Source organism: Saccopteryx bilineata, chromosome 3, assembly GCF_036850765.1.
Source record: "Saccopteryx bilineata isolate mSacBil1 chromosome 3, mSacBil1_pri_phased_curated, whole genome shotgun sequence".
Classification (NCBI taxonomy): domain Eukaryota; kingdom Metazoa; phylum Chordata; class Mammalia; order Chiroptera; family Emballonuridae; genus Saccopteryx; species Saccopteryx bilineata.
The window spans coordinates 106417179-106437429 of NC_089492.1; the positions used below are offsets into that span (position 1 = coordinate 106417179).

A 20251-nucleotide genomic window follows, 5' to 3' on the forward strand; every position below is an offset into this window, starting at 1 on the left:
TGCAGATGCCGGGGGAGAATATTGCTAATTGTCTTCTACTGTGCTCCGGAGTTTCAGTAGAAAGCTTGCTTTTGTGCACACATTTCATTAGATGGCATCTGTGCCTAAACTCTTCCCACATGTATTCGGGTGTTTTATTTAGGTATGCGATTGTCTAATGATTGCTTCTTCAAACAGTATTCACACATTTTTTGCCATTAAAATATATAGTTGTGATAAGTAATGGTCACATTTAAACACTTAGATTGCTAAGGGATTGACTACATCCTCTCTTGGATAGCCGTTTCCTCTCCAGTCTTGCATTTACCATCAGTCCAACTCAGTTCTAATGTGTTTTCTCGACATGGCTATCACACCTCTCCCACCTGCATGTGCCCTTTTTCTTCCCTTCACACCTCTGCAATGCCTCCCTCTTCCCTTCCTTCTTATTACTGGGACACCTGCTGATTAAAGACAAGAAAAATATGTCCTTTATCATCATGAGAACTTTTGAAATCACATATCACCTTTTAAACAGAAAGCTCAAAAAACAAGCTTTGCTTGATGGCTTAGAATCCTTGTTAGGAGCATCAGTACTTATAACTCAGTAGTGATCTCAGATGCCAAAAATGTTTGTGTCACTCTTCTGCTCCGTGAGTCCCCAGAATGCTCTTTCCCTTTTCAGTCGATAACTGCTCTTACAAAACGTTCTCTTTTCTCTATCACCATTAGGCTTTATAGACACCCTTGTCCCTTTTCATATTTGCTCCTTCAGATCTGCTTTGAGCTACAAGTCCAGAAAATCCAGGTTCTTTAATTATTGTAAGAAATAATAAATTAAGACTAAGCAACAGAAAGAGGGTCAGAGAGACTCTCAAGAAAGCATAGGTACTTTTTTAGAACTCAGGTAAGCTCATGAGGCTAGACACAAGATCTGCTAGTTTCTGCAAAATGCAAAGTTTCTTATAAAGATAGTGCTTTTATTTATGTGACCAGTAATATTTTTTTTTTACCACAATAGATCTCAAAGGGGCTTTTATTTTATTAAGTCCAAGAAATCTTACTGTAGCTAGACTCAAAATAGATCAATTTCTATTTTCTAAGACCTAGTCAGACAGGAGCCAACCTTCCTTGGGTACTCCATTGGGTTTGTTGGGAAGGAAAAGAATAACGGAATATAGAAGGTGGCTGCCTCCCTGTCTTTGATCACCTTGCTACCCAAGACACTGGGGGAACATTGGCTTGTACTTCTAGGTAGAACTTAACGCTACCATGCAGTGGGTCAGGTATATTTACCCAGTGTGGGTAAATCATTCCATGCATCCTGAGTAGAGAGAAGGATGCTCTCAGTGGTAGCCCCTTTTCTGGTTTCCTAGGACCAGCGTTTCACTTGACAAACTGAGCAGCACCAGTACTGCTTATGGGATATTGTACTCTTGCTCCCCATTGATTGGTGTATGGGCACTGAGTTTAAATCTGGAGCTGTTAAAACTTGGGTGATGATTTATTTAACCTCTCATTTGTAAAAATGAGAAAGATGCAGTACCAATCTCTGCAGTGTAGCTGTAAGAACTAGGATAATCATGATCCATGAAGTGCTTAACACTGTTCCTGGTGCATAATCAACGCTACAGAAATCTTAGCTATTCTTGCCTTTATCATTATTATACTAGACATGCATATGTGTTACCTTTAATCTGCCAGAGACAGCATGTTTGTCACTGTAGTGAGTAAAGCACCAAAATCTCCAATAGGCAGACTATCAACATTTGCCCTTGCCTAGAGTATTGTGACGTAGGAGTGGAAAGAATGCCAAGGAGTGCATGGAGAATTGAAATGTACTTTTTTCTTGAATGTTCTGTTTTGCTCTTCAACTTCCAAACTCCACTTTATTTCAAAACATATTCCCAATCATTTCTAAGCATTTTCAAGTTGGAAAGCCTTCTTTTTTTGTTTCACAATAAGCTAAATGCAGGTGCAATCTCGAGGGAGACAAACCTTGGAAATTTTTAGTATGTTGCCATGGCAATGGTTTGCAAGAATGTGTATGAGTTTCGTCTTAGCTCTCAAGCATTCAACTGAGTTCATGTGTGGAGGTTGAAATCACTAGGCACACAATGTTTGCTATCCACTGTATCTCTAGAGGTTTAGAAATAGCTGTCTGTTGCTTATAGCAACCAGAAACTACATTCTTCCTTTCATTTCTTTCCTTCCCTTCTTTCCTTCCCTTCTTTCCTTCCTTCCTTCCTTCCTTCCTTCCTTCCTTCCTTCCTTCCTTCCTTCCTTCCTTCCTTCCTTCTTTCCTTCCTACCTAATTACCTATTCTGCAAATATGGATATCTAGTCATTCACCATCTACTCTTACCTGCCCAGTAATCCTTCTCTAAGGTAAGGTGTATACATAAATTCAACAACAGTCATTTTCACCATTGTAACAAACACAGAGTTGCACTCCCTATATGAAAGAGCTGTAAAAATTTTTTCTACTGATTTTCACAGTCAAAATTGATGTATCCTTAAACAAGCATTACAATTATTTAATGATGCTCAATTAATACAAACATTCAGTCTAATGAAGTGTAGAATATTTTTTGAAAAGGGTTCTATCCTATAATGCAGGAAAGGAAATTAAAGTATGTAATTCTAGTCATTAAATAGAATTTCCCTGCCCCCCCAAAGGCGTGGCCACCACCATCAACAACAAAAAGATACACAAAAGAAGTAATTTTATCTCATTTGAGTCATCACTACTTCAATTTTCTTAAATGGTTCAGTTCATGCTTTTAAATTACAAAACCTGCACAATGTACTAATGATTCATTGGCAATAAAAGCAGCAATTCCTGGAAAAAGCATTTTCCCCCATATAGGAATTCACAAAATATAAAAATTGAAAAGCTTTAAAGCTATTTGGTAAAAGAGATAATTCTTAACACAGTCTCTTAAAATTAAAGGCTTTTTCCATCAAAAATGGTATTATGCAAATTAAGTCAATATTTTAAAAAAATCATTCACCTGCAAAACAACAATAAAACACCTGGATTTCTAAGAATGCATATTCTTTAGATTTACTAGCAAAAGTTGTTGCTGCAACTTATCCATTAAGATACAAAGTACCCTATGTAAAATGAGGCTACAATGGACCCCGCTATCTCCTATATTTTGGTTACTGACAAAACCTTCACTGTTACTAGCTACCAAAGCCTGGTAGTTGTTTAAAGTTTACTTTCTTGCTTTAATTTTGATCCATCTTGCAAAACACACACAGGCACGCGCACGCGCACACACACAACATAATCATTCTTTTCCTACACTCTTTCATTTAATGGCTTGTTGATGTACAGTACTGTACTTTAAAACTGCAGTGGTGCTCCCTGCTCCCGCCTCTCCCCCATCTTCAAAAGCCTGCAGCAATGCTGGAATTAAACAAATGGGAACAGAATAATTAGCAATGCAAACTGTCAAGTGGATCTAAAAGGAAAAACAATTCTGAAAGCACAACAATCAGCAGTTTCAAGCTTTAACAGGATTCTCCATTGAGTTCCCATTTCTTTTAAACAGAAATAGATTAGGTCTTTTGAAAAATGTTCAGTGCAATTTCCATGAAAGTAGGACAAAGCAGTTAATGGGTCTTTTGCATCTCTAATTTCTATGATGCTGATATAGTGGGGAAGTCTTTGATCCTACACTCTTTCTAAATAATTTCTGATCTACTCTTCTCTAACCAGGTTTATTCCCACAGTGTATAGCATTGAAAATGGTTCCAAAGTGATTACGGAACTGGTGAGTGGGTCAAATCACAGGCTGTGACTCCTCCAATTCCCAAAAGCCCCCAAACCTCATCTCAATAATTTTGTAAGTGGTAACTAAATTAAACTGAGAATTAAAGGCAACTGAAAAGAATTATTAAATTATCTGGTGTGTTTGCATGTGAATGGAAGGGAGTAGGCATTCAGTTCTCTGGGTAAAGAGACAGATTATATCATTTGTATCTAAATATCTGTATTCTTTACAGATAATAACTACATTCCCCTCCAGCAACCATGCAGAGACTCTGAAGCAACATGTCTGAAATGCCAATCTAATGTTTACATTCATGTTAATCTTCCCTTACCCATTACACATTCAGTAACAGAATAACAAATTTTTTAAAAATTAAGCATTGCGATGAAATTGATCAACTCAACTACCTTAAAGCTTTTGTTTGCTTCAATTCTCTTATCTTTAAACTTGTAGAACTGCATACTTTATAAATTGAGAATGTAGGTGGGATTCCTGAAACTGGTCTAGGTTAGGACATAGCATTTTGAGATGCCACTAGGCATTCAATAGTTATCAAACTTGTTGACCTGGGGCAAGTCACTCCCTATCCCAATAATAAGTAGTTGAGAGTAGATGACTCCTCAGGTCCCATTAAAATGTAATAATCAAGGGTTACACAAGAGAGTCTTAAGTATAGTTAAGTATCTTGATTGTGGTGGTGGTTACAAGAAGCTGCACATGATGAAACTGCATAGAACTACACACACACACACACACAAATATGTGCATGCATCACTGGTGAAATCTGAATAAGTTCTAGGACAGGAGTCCCCAAACTTTTTACACAGGGGGCCAGTTCACTGTCCCTCAGACCGTTGGAGGGCCGGACTATAAAAAAACTATGAACAAATCCCTATGCACACTGCACATATCTTATTTTAAAGTAAAAAAACAAAATGGGAACAAATACAATATTTAAAATAAAGAACAAGTAAATTTAAATCAACAAACTGACCAGTATTTCAATGGGAACTATGCTCCTCTCACTGACCACCAATGAAAGAGGTGCCCCTTCTGGAAGTGCGGCGGGGGCCGGATAAATGGCCCCAGGGGGCCGCATGCGGATCACGGGCCATAGTTTGGGAACCCCTGTTCTAGGACTTACAGCAACATCAGTATTTGGGCTTTGAAAATGGACTACCGTAATGCATCTTCAGTATCTTTTTTCGCAATTATCTATGAATCTTTAATTTTTCCAAAAGAAACACTTAAAAATATATGTATATATAATATGTGCACACAGGCATACATATAATAATTTTTAATTTCATAAAATGGTTCACTGACAGCCAAAGATGAACTGCCAATGTACAGGGCCTGATGCTTTCTCTATTAAGTGAAATTAATTGGGTTCAATCAGTTTACTTCTATTCTAAATATCATAGCTTTTACCTAAAACAATTAGTGCTTTTAAGGTAATTATAATATTGACTATTTCACCATTGTTTGAAGTAGGGAAACTGTCCCATGACAGGCTGTTACTAGTGACACCATTTTTGCTCATCCTTCTGTGAATCCTTGTATATAAATACTATGGATTAAGACATCAAATAACTAAAAATTTAAACAACAAATATTCCCTTATTTAAAAATTAAACAAAGTACAAATATAATAAAATAAAACCAACACAATTAAAAATGAAGTGTCAGAGATTTACTTAAAAATTAAATTTCCTAAAAAAAATTAAATTTCTAATAATTTCCAATACTTACATCCTGAGAACTCTATAGTTTCTGCCAAATTAGCTATTCTTATGATGAATAATCATATTTTCCATTCCTAAAATTCTGGAGAGTCCTATTCACATAAGAGTTAAAATATTCTCAACATGCTTTCTTTTAATGGCATAAAATCCTGTGGAGTCTTTGGACCTCCATAAGGTCTAAAAATAATGGCTGTGACCTAGCAATTTTATACTTACATATTGGTTTCAAAATTTGATTTTTAAGGGACACAAATGGGGCAAAAGAAAGCAATAAATGCCATTTGCAGACTTCTATCAGAGGGAAAGTTAAAAGAAAAGAGGCAAAGCAAACAGTAAATTATAGACAAAAGAATAAGCAGAAGGAAGGAGAAAATGAAAGAAAAAGGTTCCTCCACCTATGTTTGTATAATGATGAGTTATCTCATCCCATTTTATAAAGGAGACCAGTGACAGCAGTATTTCAGACTTAGGGAAGTAGGATGAATATCTCAGGCAGTGAGATATAGAATAGGTCTTGGTTTCACAATTCTAGAAAGTGGTTTAAGAGAAAAGAAGCAAATAAAATGCACACAGGAAAGGAACTCAATCCATCAAACCAGCTCTGCTTTGGTACCAGTCAACTAACCTGACTCTTAAGGACCTAGCTCTTTGCTGGCAGCAAATATGTCTCTTATATACCAAACCTGAAGACACAGAACAGAAAAGTGCATCCCAGAGGATTGTCCTGTCTTTGAACATCTTGCACCAAACAATAGACAGTGAAACAATAAAGGCAGTTAGTTTCTCAGTCACTTTAATTAAAATGATCAAAGAATAATGAGTTATCTGATGAAATCCTTTCAGAATCCACGCATATATTTCCCAGAGTCAATTCTACCAGGTGAAATAAATTTAAAATGATAAGAGGAATTACTCCTAATAAAAGAATAAAATATATAATAGGCAACAAGCCAAGAGAGACACTAACATTGGGTAAATTGACCACATGTTCCCAGGCTGCTGCAACAGATTCCAGGCTTATATTTCATGTGACCTTAATGAAAAGAGCTGGTCAAGAAGTGGGTGGTTATTACACTTAATAACACCTTGTCCTTCTTTGCTCTTTCTAGTGCCACTGCCATAGTGCTTCTTACACTCTGAAGGGTCCAGGGGATACTATAAGGTAGAAATGTTTCAAGGTAAAAGTGTCCTGGAAATCAAATCTATCATTGTAAGATGCCTTTAATAGCCAAACTTCTACTGTATATATCAACTTGTACTTCAAAATGCTGATTTCCAGAACATCCACCAACTCTTGTCTACGTTTATATGCTGCTAACAAATAGAAAAACACATTTAAAAATGCAATCACTGCATCTTCCATATGTTAAGAAGTCTTGAAATTATAAATGGTGGCCTTGGCCAGTTGGCTCAGCAGTAGAGTGTTGGCCCCATGTGTGGATTCCCCAGTTTGATTCCTGGTCAGGGCACACAGGAGAAGTGACCATCCGCTTCTCCACCTCTTCCCCTCTTTCTTCTCTTTCCTTCTCTCTCTATCTCTCTCTTCTCCTCCCGCAGCCATGGCTCTGTTGGAGCAAGTTGGCCCCTGGAAATGGGATGGCTCCATGGCTTTACCTCAGGTGCTAAAATATCTTGGTAGCTGAGCAATGGAGCAATGGCCCCAGATGGACAGAGCATCAACCCATAGGGGGCTTGCCGGATGGATTCTCGTTGGGTGGATGCAAAGCCCGTCTCTCTGCCTCCCTGCTTCTCACTTAAGGAAAAAATAAGAAAAAGAAATTATAAATGGCCAAGTTCTAATTTCATTTCCCATGTTTGAGAATATTTCCTTGCTAAATATTTGAAATTACTATGGAAATCTGTAAGCTATATTAGTTTTTATATATACATTTTAAATATCTCTAAAAATAATTTTTTCTATACATCTAACCTTTTGTGGCCAACCCAGATATACTTTCTTTTTCATGTTTCTTGAAAAATTCTTATAAAGCCTTATTCTCTAAGGATCTCATTTGGCATTTGCTAAATTTATTTTTCTATAAATCTTTATCGGCGACGAGAATTTTTTCTCAAATTGTGTTGTTGATAGCTTATGTCACCACTTTTCTTACAACTTCCATTAGAAACCACAGTGCTACTTATTTCTTAGAGAAGAGTCTAAAACTGATTGAGGGATAAAGGACTTTCAGTTCAGAATGCAGCACTTCACAGAATATTTATTGATGTAAAACCTAAAAATATGCATGGTAAGTACAGTATTCACGTGGGTAATTAGTAGATTCTACACCACAGGGTTCTTGTTAGGGACACCAGAAAAGGAAATAGAGTTTCTTGACACATGGTAATAAATATTTTCACTTACAATGAATAATTTAGCTCCTTTGTCACTCGTATACAAAATAGATTTGAAATAACTTCAAGGTCTCTTAGGAAAGGTTGAGGTTTTGGAACTCAAGGAAAGAATGGAAAATATGGGGCCCCTTTTCTTTGTTTTCACAGATTTTTGATCGCTGTTGCAATGCACACACTACAAAAATTTCCTTGTTTGTTAAGATGGTGCTGAAATAAAAGGATGTGTCATGTATAGCATCTCCTATTGTGAGTTTCTAAGATTCCAAACTGCTAATTCTCTGAAATCTAGCAGCCCAGCCATAGAATGTGAATGAGCCTCTGTATTCTTCATTATGGTAGTGGAAAAGAGCTTTCCCTCTAATTAATGCTAGTCTTGACTGGAATTATCCACACACTAGTTTCAAAATGAAAATTTTCTGAGCAAATCCCAGATGCAAATTAATCTTAAAATTCAGAGGAGATGATTCAAAAAAATGAAAACAGTCTATGTTTTAAACCACTTGTCTTTAAAACCTTTTCTTTTAAAGGAAATTCACTTTTATTCATACTTTAAAATTGTAACATATTAAAGCTACAAACTCCTCACCTTACAACTGAGGCAAAATCAAATATCAGAAAATTAACTGGTTGGTCCTCATCACATCAGTGGCAGTACTACTGTCTCCAGTAATGCCTTTATATAAATCAGAATAAAGTGATTTAAAATTAGATAAACTCTCCAAAATGACCTGCTTACAATGGGATATGTTGAATTTGAGGTGAACTGGCTGCAAAGCAGGTCCAAAGTTTAGCAGAGCCTTCTAAGTGGAAGACAGTATACATTTCCCAAGGAAACAGAACGGGGGAAACAGATTATGAGACCAGCTTCCAAATAATACCAATATTTATATGGGTGGAAAGAAAAAAAAAGTGTACAAACTAAACAAATTTCTTTTTCTTTTGTCTTTCTTCTTAATATACTTGATTGAATGTTTCTGAGTAGAAATACTGGGTAGCAATAGGAGGATTCCTTTAGGTATTGCTGGAAATCAAACCAAGTGATGCTAAAATTGTCCAAAATTGTCTGATGATAGATACTCAGTGGCATCTATGATACTATTCTAAAAACAAATCATTTTTCAAAGGGCACAGTGAATGTTAATTTTATAGCAGTGACAAATGTACAATACTATATAGTACAACGTTAGCCTTAGGGAAGCTCAATGAAAAGTGAACTCTCTATAATATGCTTGCAACATGTGTATATATTTAAATTATTCTGAATTAAAACATTTATTTAAAAACTTAAAAAATAAGTGAAGTAAATGATCAATCCTATATATTACCTATCAGTTGGCAAAACCACTATACATAAAATAAGTTTCTTTAAAAGAAAGAATATGGATACATTCATAAAGAAAAAAATGTAACCACAATCATAAGAAAACCAACTTATAAATTCCCCCCTTTTGTAATATTCACAGACATAAAACATGTATTATCCTCATTTGAATGGCATATGTTTGCAAGTGTCCTTATATTGTAGACTTTCCAATAAACCAAGCATATACTTTTCTACTTCATCTAATTATTTTAAACCCCTCATCTCTTTTCCTATAGTCTCACAAAGAGTTGAAGCACCACTTAGGGAACTATGAGGTAGAGAGAGAAAGAGGTTAAGGTCAGTATTAATATGTTATTGCATCAGAAGTTTCCGTTTAAAATGACACAATTTACCGTGATTTAAATTTCACTGGCTATATGGGAAACCAAGTCAGGAATCTAGGAAATTCTTGTTGCAAGGATACCTTTAAACAGCGTCCTAATCTTATGACATCTAGCTTGAAAAGTAATCAAGAACTATTCAGCTTGATATTTTACATGTAGTTTTTGTTTCAATCAGTTCTAATGAATGTTTCATGAAGTCTTCTCCAATTAGTAATTGTATTTTAGACTACTTACTGAGGAAACAATAGTACTATATTGGTAACCATTTCAATAACATCAATAGACTGTTTCATAATTATCACTTATTCAAACTTATTTCACTCAAGGTCAGACCCTTGCTTACTGCCTATACCTACTCATATTCTATTTGCTTTTTGGCAGGTACCCTTTCAAAAAAAACCAAACAAAATCAAATGTAAAGAAGAAAATAGAATCAGGTATGCTGAAAATCATTGCTGGAGTAATTTACAAACATTTAATTATACCCTAGTGACGTGAGATAGTTACACTTACTCCAATGTGTCTAATTTACTATTGGAAAACTAACTCATCCCAATCATTCAATCATTAAAAGGAAAACAATTTCTTATGTTTAAAGGAAAACATTTAGTAACAATGACTCATTTTTATAAATAAAAAGAATGAGTACAGACAAAATATGTAGATGATTTTTAAACAAAAAGTTATACATATGTTGTATTACTTTCTTATTCACAGAGCATGAAAACTGGCTTCTAAAAAATTGATATGTTGTCCTTAAAACATATATAAGAGGGAATAACCACTTGAATTGTTTTTTTATTTATTTTTTATTTTTTTATTTTTATGAAATGAGAAGCAGGGAGACAGAGAGACAGACTCCCACATGTGCCCGGATGGGATCTACTCGGCATGCAAACTAAGGGGCAATGCTCTGCCCATCTGGGCAGTTGCTCCATTGCAACCAGAGTCATTCTAGAACCTGATGTGGAGGCTATGGAGCCATCCTCAGCACCTGGGCCAACTTTTGCTCCAATGGATCCTTGGCTGCGGGAGAGGAAGACAGAGATAGAAAGGAGAGGGGGAAGGGTGGAAAAGCAAATGAGTGCTTCTCCTTCTCCTGTGTGCCCTAGCTGGGATTCAAACCTGTAACTTCCATATGCCAGGTTGATGCTCTATGGATGAGCTAGCTGGCCAGGGCACACTTTGATTGGTTTTAAGACAAGATACTTAGGACCTTGCTTCATATTCAAATATACTCAGTGCCCTAAACTCCTCTTCAGAAGCTGGTACCAGTATTATGGGATGTGTATCCCATCTAATTTGCTTGGATTTTATGTTTTTTATTTTGCAACTAGATAACTAGAGCTACTCAAACAAACACAAGGAATACCTAGCAGTAAAAACATTAGTCCATCAATGTAGGCCACACTAAACTCTTTCTTAACACCCAGTAAATATATGTTCATTAATTGGTTCTGCAGGATTAAACAGTTCAGTCTTCAATACTCTAATTTTATGTGTTTGTCCTGACTTTTCAGCTGGACTTTGAAGACAGTATCTTATTTTCCTTTGAATCACCCATGACATCTTGCAGAGTTCTGATATAGATCAATCAATCAGTAAATATTTTAACAGATTTTAACTATCAAATGCACAAAAAACACTGACATAGGTGCTCATTATTTGCTTATACATTATAATTGTCAATATTTTAGAAATAAAAAATATAATTCTTGAAGGCTAAGGAAACTCATGGCAAACCCAAGAGTAGCTATTACCCCTGAAAGTTCTAGCTTGTTATATGTAGGCTTTAAACCTATTATTTAAAAACTAATTATTTAGCAGTATATTACACAGACACAAATTATACACACACCACTATAAACCTAATGGAGAGGGGATCCATTTAAATCTAGATAATTGAGAGAAATCCTGGAGTGCAAATGAAAAGAATGATTCTTAAGCCAATGGGAAGGTAATTGATCTAGAAAGTACTTTTGCTTATGCAAAATAAACCATTATGTGGACCACACATATGTGAATAATTGAAAATGGGCACCTGAGACTATACCTATGCAACTCTAGAATAAGATGCTTAAAAAAAAAATCAGTTCTGGCCAGTTGGCTTAATAGACAGAGCATCAGCCTGGCAGATGAACTTCCCTGGTTTGATTCCTGGTCAGGGCACACAAAAGAAGCAGCCCTCTACTTCTTCTCTCCCTCTGCCCCTCCTGCAACCAGTGGTTTGATTGGTTTGAGCATCAGCCCCAGGCAGGGGTTGCCAGGTGGATCCTGGTTGGGGTGCATGTGGGAGTCTATCTTAATATCTCTTCTCACTAAAAAATAAATAAATAAATAAATAAAAATTCAAAATTCTATGCAATATTTTTGATCTGTCAATGATATACTAGTGTTTTGAAATTATAAAGGCAGTTATATATTTATTATACACAGTATTTATATATAACTTACACTTTTGTATATATAATAAATATTTTTTCATTCTAAAGAAAATTCATTTCACTGGAGGGTTGAAGGGGAAGGCATTGTCTCTGGAGGTCTAAAAGAGCTTTCAATTTGAAAAATGTGAAGAGGACAGCAGGTGAACAAACATATTTATTCATACTATTAAATCCCTACTTTCTCATGAATTTACTAGTAAATCTAGGCTGTGAACTTACAGAATCATGTCTTTGTTCAAAAATCTGAAAAACACTTAGAGCCAAATTGGTATCCTACAAAATCCATGACGTTTTAGTAAAAAAGCAGTAAAAACAAAGATGAGAGTATATGGACTTCAGCACTGATTTGTTTTGGAGACTGATTTCTTTTGGTCCCCTCAAATAATATTTAAGTCATTCCTCCATTATATGTAGTTTTTGTCTTTTTTTTTTTTTTTTTTTTTTTGTATTTTTCTGAAGCTGGAAACGGGGAGAGACAGGCAGACAGACTCCCGAATGCGCCCGACCGGGATCCACCCGGCACGCCCACCAGGGGTGACGCTCTGCCCACCAGGGGGCGATGCTCTGCCCCTCCAGGGCGTCGCCTTGCCACGACCAGAGCCACTCTAGCGCCTGGGGCAGAGGCCAAGGAGCCATCCCCAGCGCCCGGGCCATCCCTGCTCCAATGGAGCCTTGGCTGCGGGAGGGGAAGAGAGAGACAGAGAGGAAGGAGGGGGTGGGGGGTGGAGAAGCAAATGGGCGCCTCTCCTATGTGCCCTGGCCGGGAATCGAACCCGGGTTCCCTGCACGCCAGGCCGACGCTCTACCGCTGAGCCAACCGGCCAGGGCCGTTTTTGTCTTTTAAACTAAGAAATACTTAAAATAATGGAGCCTTTCTAACCAAAGACATGGTTGTGGAAAAGTAGTAAGAAAAAAATTTGAGCCTTTTTGTTATTAAGAAAATCATTAAATTGTGGCTTAATATTCACTATCAAAAATACATATTACAACAATGGAAGCAAAAATAGATAATCGATGTTTAGGAAGTAGTTCTGAGATAATTACTAAGGCTTACGCAAGTGAATTCAAATGAAGGTAAAAATTTGAGGGGCAAATGGAAGTGTGTAGTGATAATCACTTAATTTATGACACAAAAAGAGAAAACATCTCTCACATATTTTTGCTTTCCTGTGGCCATTATTCAGTTTGAACCTATACTGTCTTCATTTGCTAAGGGACACTAGAGAGATACCCATATGTTTATATGTGATTTTTCGTGATTCTCCAAAATTATTCTGCATACCGGAAATTGACTACTTATTATTCTTATCTAATATTGTGCTTGACTCAATTACTGTGCCAGAGAGGGAGATGCAAATATTAACTGTCAAGTAAATGTAAATGTAAATAAGATAGCAGAAAGTAAAATCAATCTTTTGGGGTCAACATAGTAACTTTTGTAGAAATCAAAAAAATTTAAAGCCTAAATATCCACAAAAATGTATAAAGCAGAACTGGATGCCATTACACTCACCTGAATATATATATAGTTTATTGTTTATATTTTATAATATTGCAATCTAGAGCAAATGGCTTTTGAGTCTATAGACAACAGGTAAAGCAGCAGAGGAACATTAAGACTGGGAAAAGAGAAAACAGGAAATGAAAGAGACCACTTGGTCTTAGTGTATTTAAATATCCACTAATACTGTTCACCTAAGAATTGTTCTAGTGCTCATAACACTGGAATTAAGAACATTTTAATTTTGACAGGGCAAAAGCTTGTTTCAAAGAAGTTATTTTCCAAAAGGGTAGGAATAAAACTTATTTCTTGTAACTAAATATAGACAAAGGCGGAAGTTCTGGGCTACCTGCTATTTTTTCCATTTGGAAACTACAAAGTGTAAGCGAGGAGGGCTTTTCCCATTAATTAGCATTCTGCCTACTGCATCCATCATAGAGTTAATTGATTGCACTTGTAGTTTAAAAATGCACCCAGATGCTGTGCGATGAGCACATTTCATAAATTAAAGGAACATATGGAGGGCACACAGACAGTAACATTTCATCATAACTACCCAAACATTCTTAATATGCGATGCTACAGCACTAATTACTATGTAAATATATAAGCCCTTCCCTGGTTAATGTCTTGGTGAGACATTTGCTCAGAAGTTGAGCCCAAATGCTATTGTGACCAGACATTTAACACCACTTCAGATCTCCTCTAGTTTTATTCCACTTCGTTCATACAGAGAATGTGGTTCTTAGCCTTTTGGGCGATAAGATTGTACAAAGTAATAAATATTTATCCTTTATCACTGGGTTATCTTGCCTTTGAATATTTTGGAGCCAACCCTCCAAAATATACATTTGTCTGAAGTTCTGTCTTCAGCCTCTATTTCTTTCTAAAAATGTTAGAGGTAATTGGCCAAATGAAGAGTATTTTGCTGCTTAGTGAACCCTTTCATTAATTACTAAGAGTAGAGCATAGGGGAAAAGGACTGCAGAAGGTATAAGAAATTGGCTTAATGTTTCAACTCTGGGGAAATTAGTATAAATGATCTTAGTAAATTATCTTTGATACCTTAGGGTAGGAAAGGTAAAGGAAAGGTAAAGGTAAAGGTTTTCATTCTCTTATCTAGGTTCATAGTTCTTTCTCAAGCCAAGGTACAAAAGGTAAGTCAAACAAAACATGCAACACAGCAAAACTGCCTTCGAAGAATGGAAATTCTCTCCAGCAACAAGGTCCGCCAACCAAATGATTGAGTGGTGGGTGAACCATAGACCAAAAGATGTATCTTTAAACTTTCAAAATTTGTGTTTTATTGGTACAGTCTGGTAGCATGATTTTGGTCAAATTCAGTTGTACTTAGGACTGGAAATTGTGTCTGAGTTCACCTGGAAATTCTAAAAATCATAAAAATGATAACATTCACAAGTTTTCATTTTTTTTTCTCCAGTTCTATGATCTTGCTAGGCAAAGGCTATTCCCAGTTATCTAGGCGTTTGGGTGGCAGAAGACTTGATGGAGGATACTGAGAGATTAATTTCATGTCCGAATTTGAACTAGGCATTGGTCAAGTCCCCAGGCACCATGACAACATCAACGCATAACTAAATAAAACGTTCTAAATTATTCCAGAAATGAAGATCTGCTTACAAACCAGAATAAAATAACAGATTAGTCAGTATGATCTCTTAATATGTTCAGAATCAAAAGCTAAGATAGGGAAAAGTCAGTACATCCTATGGATGTCTGAATCATCTAAGGTCTGGTTAAATACGTTTAGCATTTATTGCAACACTTAGGTTTAGATACCACCAACTGAATAATACAATAGCTTTTAATTTTGTTTCTACTTTTCCTGGACCTGGCAAAAAAATATATATGTATATATGTGTGACAACAGCACAGAGAGCACCATTTACAATCTGGCAAAGCAACTTCAATTCATGGGACTTCCCTAATTTATGAAGTAGAGGCTTCCTAATTTAATGAAAAATAGCTGTCACAACAGACATAACAGTCTATCTCATAATTAAAGGAACAGGCAATCAGAAGTTCCCTTGAAAAAAGAGGCCAGGCTTCCTTCACTATTAAGCAGAGTCTACCACACCCCCTTCCCCTTTTCTGATTGGCAAACCCTTCTGTCCTCCATCTGCTCCGCCCCCACCTATTGTCTCCACTCCCTGCCAAGCAGTGCCAATTCCATCTGGCCATACTCTTGCTTCTGCTGGCTCTAATTCCCAGGGGCCTAGGAAATACTTGAATGCTAAGGCATTCTCCCTCGTCAAGAGAATAAGGACGAGTTAGAAGAACATCAAAAAAATCCCCCAAAGAATTCACACACACACAAAACCCGCACAAGCTCTTTCACTCTTTCACATACACAAACGGCAGTTTTACAATCCTCTCCTGGATTTAAATTAAAAAAAAAAAAAGCTTTTAATTTTTTCACCTCAAATGCATTTTTAAAAATTGAAATCTTACTATCTTTGAAATAACTAAAATTTGTATTTCAAAAATATAAGTACCTCTATTAACTCAGACATGCATTTTTTTTCCAGTAAGCAGAATTAGTGTAAATAAATGTTCCCCAAATCTTACCATTAGGAAATATTTTTCTTAGTTAATCAGATTTAATCACTGATCACAAATACGTTTTCTGTTTTACCAAACATACATTTGATTCAAACATTCCATCTTTACAAATTCTCAACGAAAATCCAACTCTACCGCAAAAGCATGCACGTTCAGAATTCAAGCATAGTTAGGCAAAATTATCACCAAGTCATTAGCAATAATAAAGCAGTCAGGCAAGTCTTGAAAGCAGCTTTTATTCATGCTTTTACTTAAACCAGCTTAATACATAAATACACACACACACAATTTTTATTGTTTTTGCAACAAGCATGCTAAAAAAAATACCCTCTGAAGCTCACGTAAAGCAGCAAACAAAACTAGAAGCAACCATGCTCAGGGTTTAAGGACATTTAAACATTTAAAACCACCTTCCTACATTTCATATAGAGCATGCATAAATTTGACATGCAATCTCCAAGAAGAATTAGTTTAATATAAATCTTAAAATTTATCCAAAACAGTTTGTTCTTAGTTTTCATTTTAATTGTTCTCAGGCTTCTCGTGTCTTAAACCCTGCATGCTGCAGTTCTGAGCTCTGCTGAGCACCAGCTGTGACAGAAGAAGCTACCTGCGAGTTTTCACAGTGCCATCTCATATCCATGTCTGTCTGGCTACCCTGCGTGCTTAGAGCTTTTATCTTAATTCTTAATGGAAATCCTAGGAAATTTAGTCCATCCTCTGAAATCAATACTGGTGACAGGAAAGCTCCCTGACTCAGTGGGAGATCAAGATGATAAATTGCCTGCGCATCAGCCTGGCCTATCAGTGCCCTGCACACAGATGGGCGAGAAAATACACAGAAAAGGCTCTATCAGTCACGTGTCACAGAGGAGCCAATGACTGACGCGCTGCTGCAGGAAGGGATGCTGCAGTTCCGTCTGCAGTTGCCGTGGCTGTTGGTACACAGCCCACCCCGCGCCCAGCTCAAAAAGTCTAGGCTTTTTGAAGTCACTGCTGTGGAATTTGCTTTCCAGCTGGGGCTGCAGAGGGGAATTGACATTGTATTTAACCCCTGACCCAAATAAAGACCTATTTCCATGCACAGGGAAGTTTCTCTGCATTGCTTTCTAATCCAAAGAGATTACAACCAGAAGAGAAACTACATCTACATATATTTAAACATCCCAACCATTAAACTATTATGTGCTTCTTTTCAGATGACAATCCTGTTTTCCCCTAATGTTAAATTAGAAAGCTTAAACGGTGCAATTAGCAAACAACTCTCCTAACGGAATCACCTCAAAGCTTTATAATTGTAAATATAATTTGATTTCCAAGTTAAGGTACGACATTTTTTGAATGCCATGTCTATAATGAGTGTTTTTATGGGATGATTTTGTAAAGTCAGTTGTGCAACATTAAGAAGTACATTATTATGCTTTTTTACCAATTAGAAGTCATCCTCTTTAAAAGACATTTAAGTCCTAATAAATATGCCATTTTATCAATCATTACAAATAAAAGCAAGCACCAAAGGATGTACATCTTGTTTCCCAAAGCCTGAAGAGCAAATGTGTTATCCAGTGACAGAAATATATACGGTACTTATTTCTTGTCTTTCCTCTGAAATTTAAAACAATTCTTTGGTAAATAAAGGCTCCACATCTGGACTATGGAAAAACATACCAATAGCTCTGCTCACATTGATCATTCTGCAGTAACAGACATGTTGTGCAGTTCTTCAAGGTAACTGAGATGACTGGAGCCAGTCTGACAGGAGGTTATAAATGATGAGACCATGGTGTGTTCCAAATGACAGTTATCATAGAGACTTTATAAAAACGCTAAAAAGAAACATTGACCAAACCTCAGAAATGACATTTATATCAGAAGAGTATCTGGGGCATTTCTCCTTGTTCTTCATTGCCCATATTTAATTACACCCAGGTATTTTTAAGGATTAATTCTAACTCCCGTTAGAGTTACCCAGCACTATCATACTTAGAAAAAGATCTGAAAACAAATACTAATGCCTCATAAGCACATTGTTACTAAACTTCAGAATATTGAAACTCAGTTTATCTGGACAACTATTATATAAACATATTCCTGAAATACTGAACCTTGTCACTTTTTTTTTTTTGCTAATTCCTTTTCTCTCTCTTTCTTTTATTCAATATTGACTATCAAGAAATAATAAAGCATTTTTAAAACTATATAATGTTATATACCCATTTTATCTATTTGGCTTATTTATCCAATTACAACACAATCAACAAACTTGATTCTTTTAAAGGAAAGGTAAAGGCTCAGAGCATTGCTAATCAAAAAGAAAACAACAATAATAAAATATCAACATCAAACCTGTTCATTGCAATATTGTAACAGCCAAAAACTAGAGGAACTGATCAGATAAATTATGGTGCAGCTTTCTATTAGAGATACTCTGCAGCTATAAAATTTAATGTGGTAAATTCAAATGTGCTTATACTAAGACATATCTAGGATGTATTGCTATTTAACCAAAAATTAAAGTGACAGATTTAAAATTGTTTGCAAACTATATACACACCCATCTACACACACAAATGCACTGTTGCATGGGCAGAAGATATTTCTGAAAAGAGGTAACATATCAGTCAACAGTGGTTACATTTCAGGAGGGAAGTTGAGTTCAAAGCTGGCATATGCCTTTTTAGGTGCCATTTTTTCATCATGTCTATGTTTCACTTTTCTAATTTAAAATTAATTAAAATGATGACATCTACATTCATTTAGGTTTAGAAGAATGTGACTGGTACATGTTTAAAGCAAAAATGTTGAGGGGAAAAGCGGAAAAGCAGAGGCAAGAGTAACCTGCCTTTTTTTTCAAATAAAAGAGGGTAGATGTGGGCATGAAGAGAGCTGCTAGGGTGGGTGCTGGCAGTCTTAGCTGAAACCTGCACATTAGCTTGCCTTTTATGCCAGGGTAAATGGTATCCTAATTTATGTTTCAAATTCAGCTCTGCTCTTCTTGCTAATTGTATCCTGCTGAGAAACCAAGGGTTGGAGGGGTTAAATTTGCCCAACTTTGGGTAATTAACCAAATCATTTACCTCCCAGTGCTTCTCAGTACTACCTCTGAGAATCAGAGATAATTTAGGAGAATTGTCACTATAAATTGTAAAAATATTAATACAGTTAAGTGTTATTGAATTCATTTGCAACATAATCATTAACATTCAAACATTAGTGAATGGTAGGCAGAGGTGGATTAAGGTCGGTTGAGGCCCCAGGCACAGAAGAAAATATTGGGCCACTTAAAAAAAAGAGAGACAGGGAAAATAAAAATACGTGTTAACCATATTTTTAAATAAAAAAAATTTAAGTACTATTAATGTTAAAATTGCACATATGAAACCAAACTTGGTGTCATTAGAAAAAAATGTAAAGTTGGGGTTTTGCCAGGCTCTTCAGAAGTTGGGGCCCTTCAGAAGTCGGGGCCTAGGGTACATGCTCAGTGCACCCGCCCTTAAATCCGCCTCTGGGTATAGGGCTAAAGACAAGACAGCCTGACCTGTGGTGGTGCAGTGGATAAAGAAAGCGCTGACCTAGAATGCTGAGGTCGCCGGTTCAAAACCCTGGGCTTGCCGGGTCAAGGCACATACAAGAAGCAACTACTACACATTAATGCTTCCAACTCCTCTCCCCCCTTTCTCGCTCTCTAAAATCAATAAAAAAAATTAAAAAAAAAAAGACAAGATAAAATTTGTGTGTGTGTGTGTGTGTGTGTTTCCTACTTGGCACAAGCTTATTGCTTCAATTGCTGACTCTGTTGTTTTCAGACTCCAATAACTTTAAGAGATATAAACTTAAAAAAAAAAAAACTGAGCTGTCCAAATTATGTCAAATGCTTATCATTTTAATGATTATAGGAACTTTTATTTTACCTCAAGTTATTTTAAATCAGTGAATTATGTGGATGACTTTGCCCTCCAGGGGACATCTGACAATGTTTGGAAACACTGCTGGTTGTTACAACTGGGGAGGTGCTACTAGCATCTAGCAGATGGGGACTAAGGAGGATGCTGATAGTTCTACAAGGCACAGGACAGGCCAAAGAGTTACGTGTCCCTAAATGTCAATAGTACCGAGACTGAGTAACCAGGCTCTAAATACTAGTCTTTTTCTACTTTA

General features: G+C 36.3%; 1 protein-coding gene across 23 annotated transcripts in view; it reads right to left on the bottom strand.

Annotated features, from left to right (window-relative positions):
* Positions 1–20251, bottom strand: part of NRXN1 (neurexin 1) — a 1279091-nt gene that overhangs the window by 52091 nt on the left and 1206749 nt on the right. The window contains exon 1 of one of the 23 annotated variants that reach the window (XM_066267119.1): positions 16704–16784. The exons of the other annotated variants lie outside the window; for them this stretch is intronic. Coding sequence (XP_066123216.1) covers positions 16704–16736 — 33 coding nt within the window. The 5' untranslated portion in view covers positions 16737–16784. Of the gene's footprint in view, positions 1–16703; positions 16785–20251 lie in introns of those variants that run through there. 23 annotated transcript variants of the gene reach the window in all.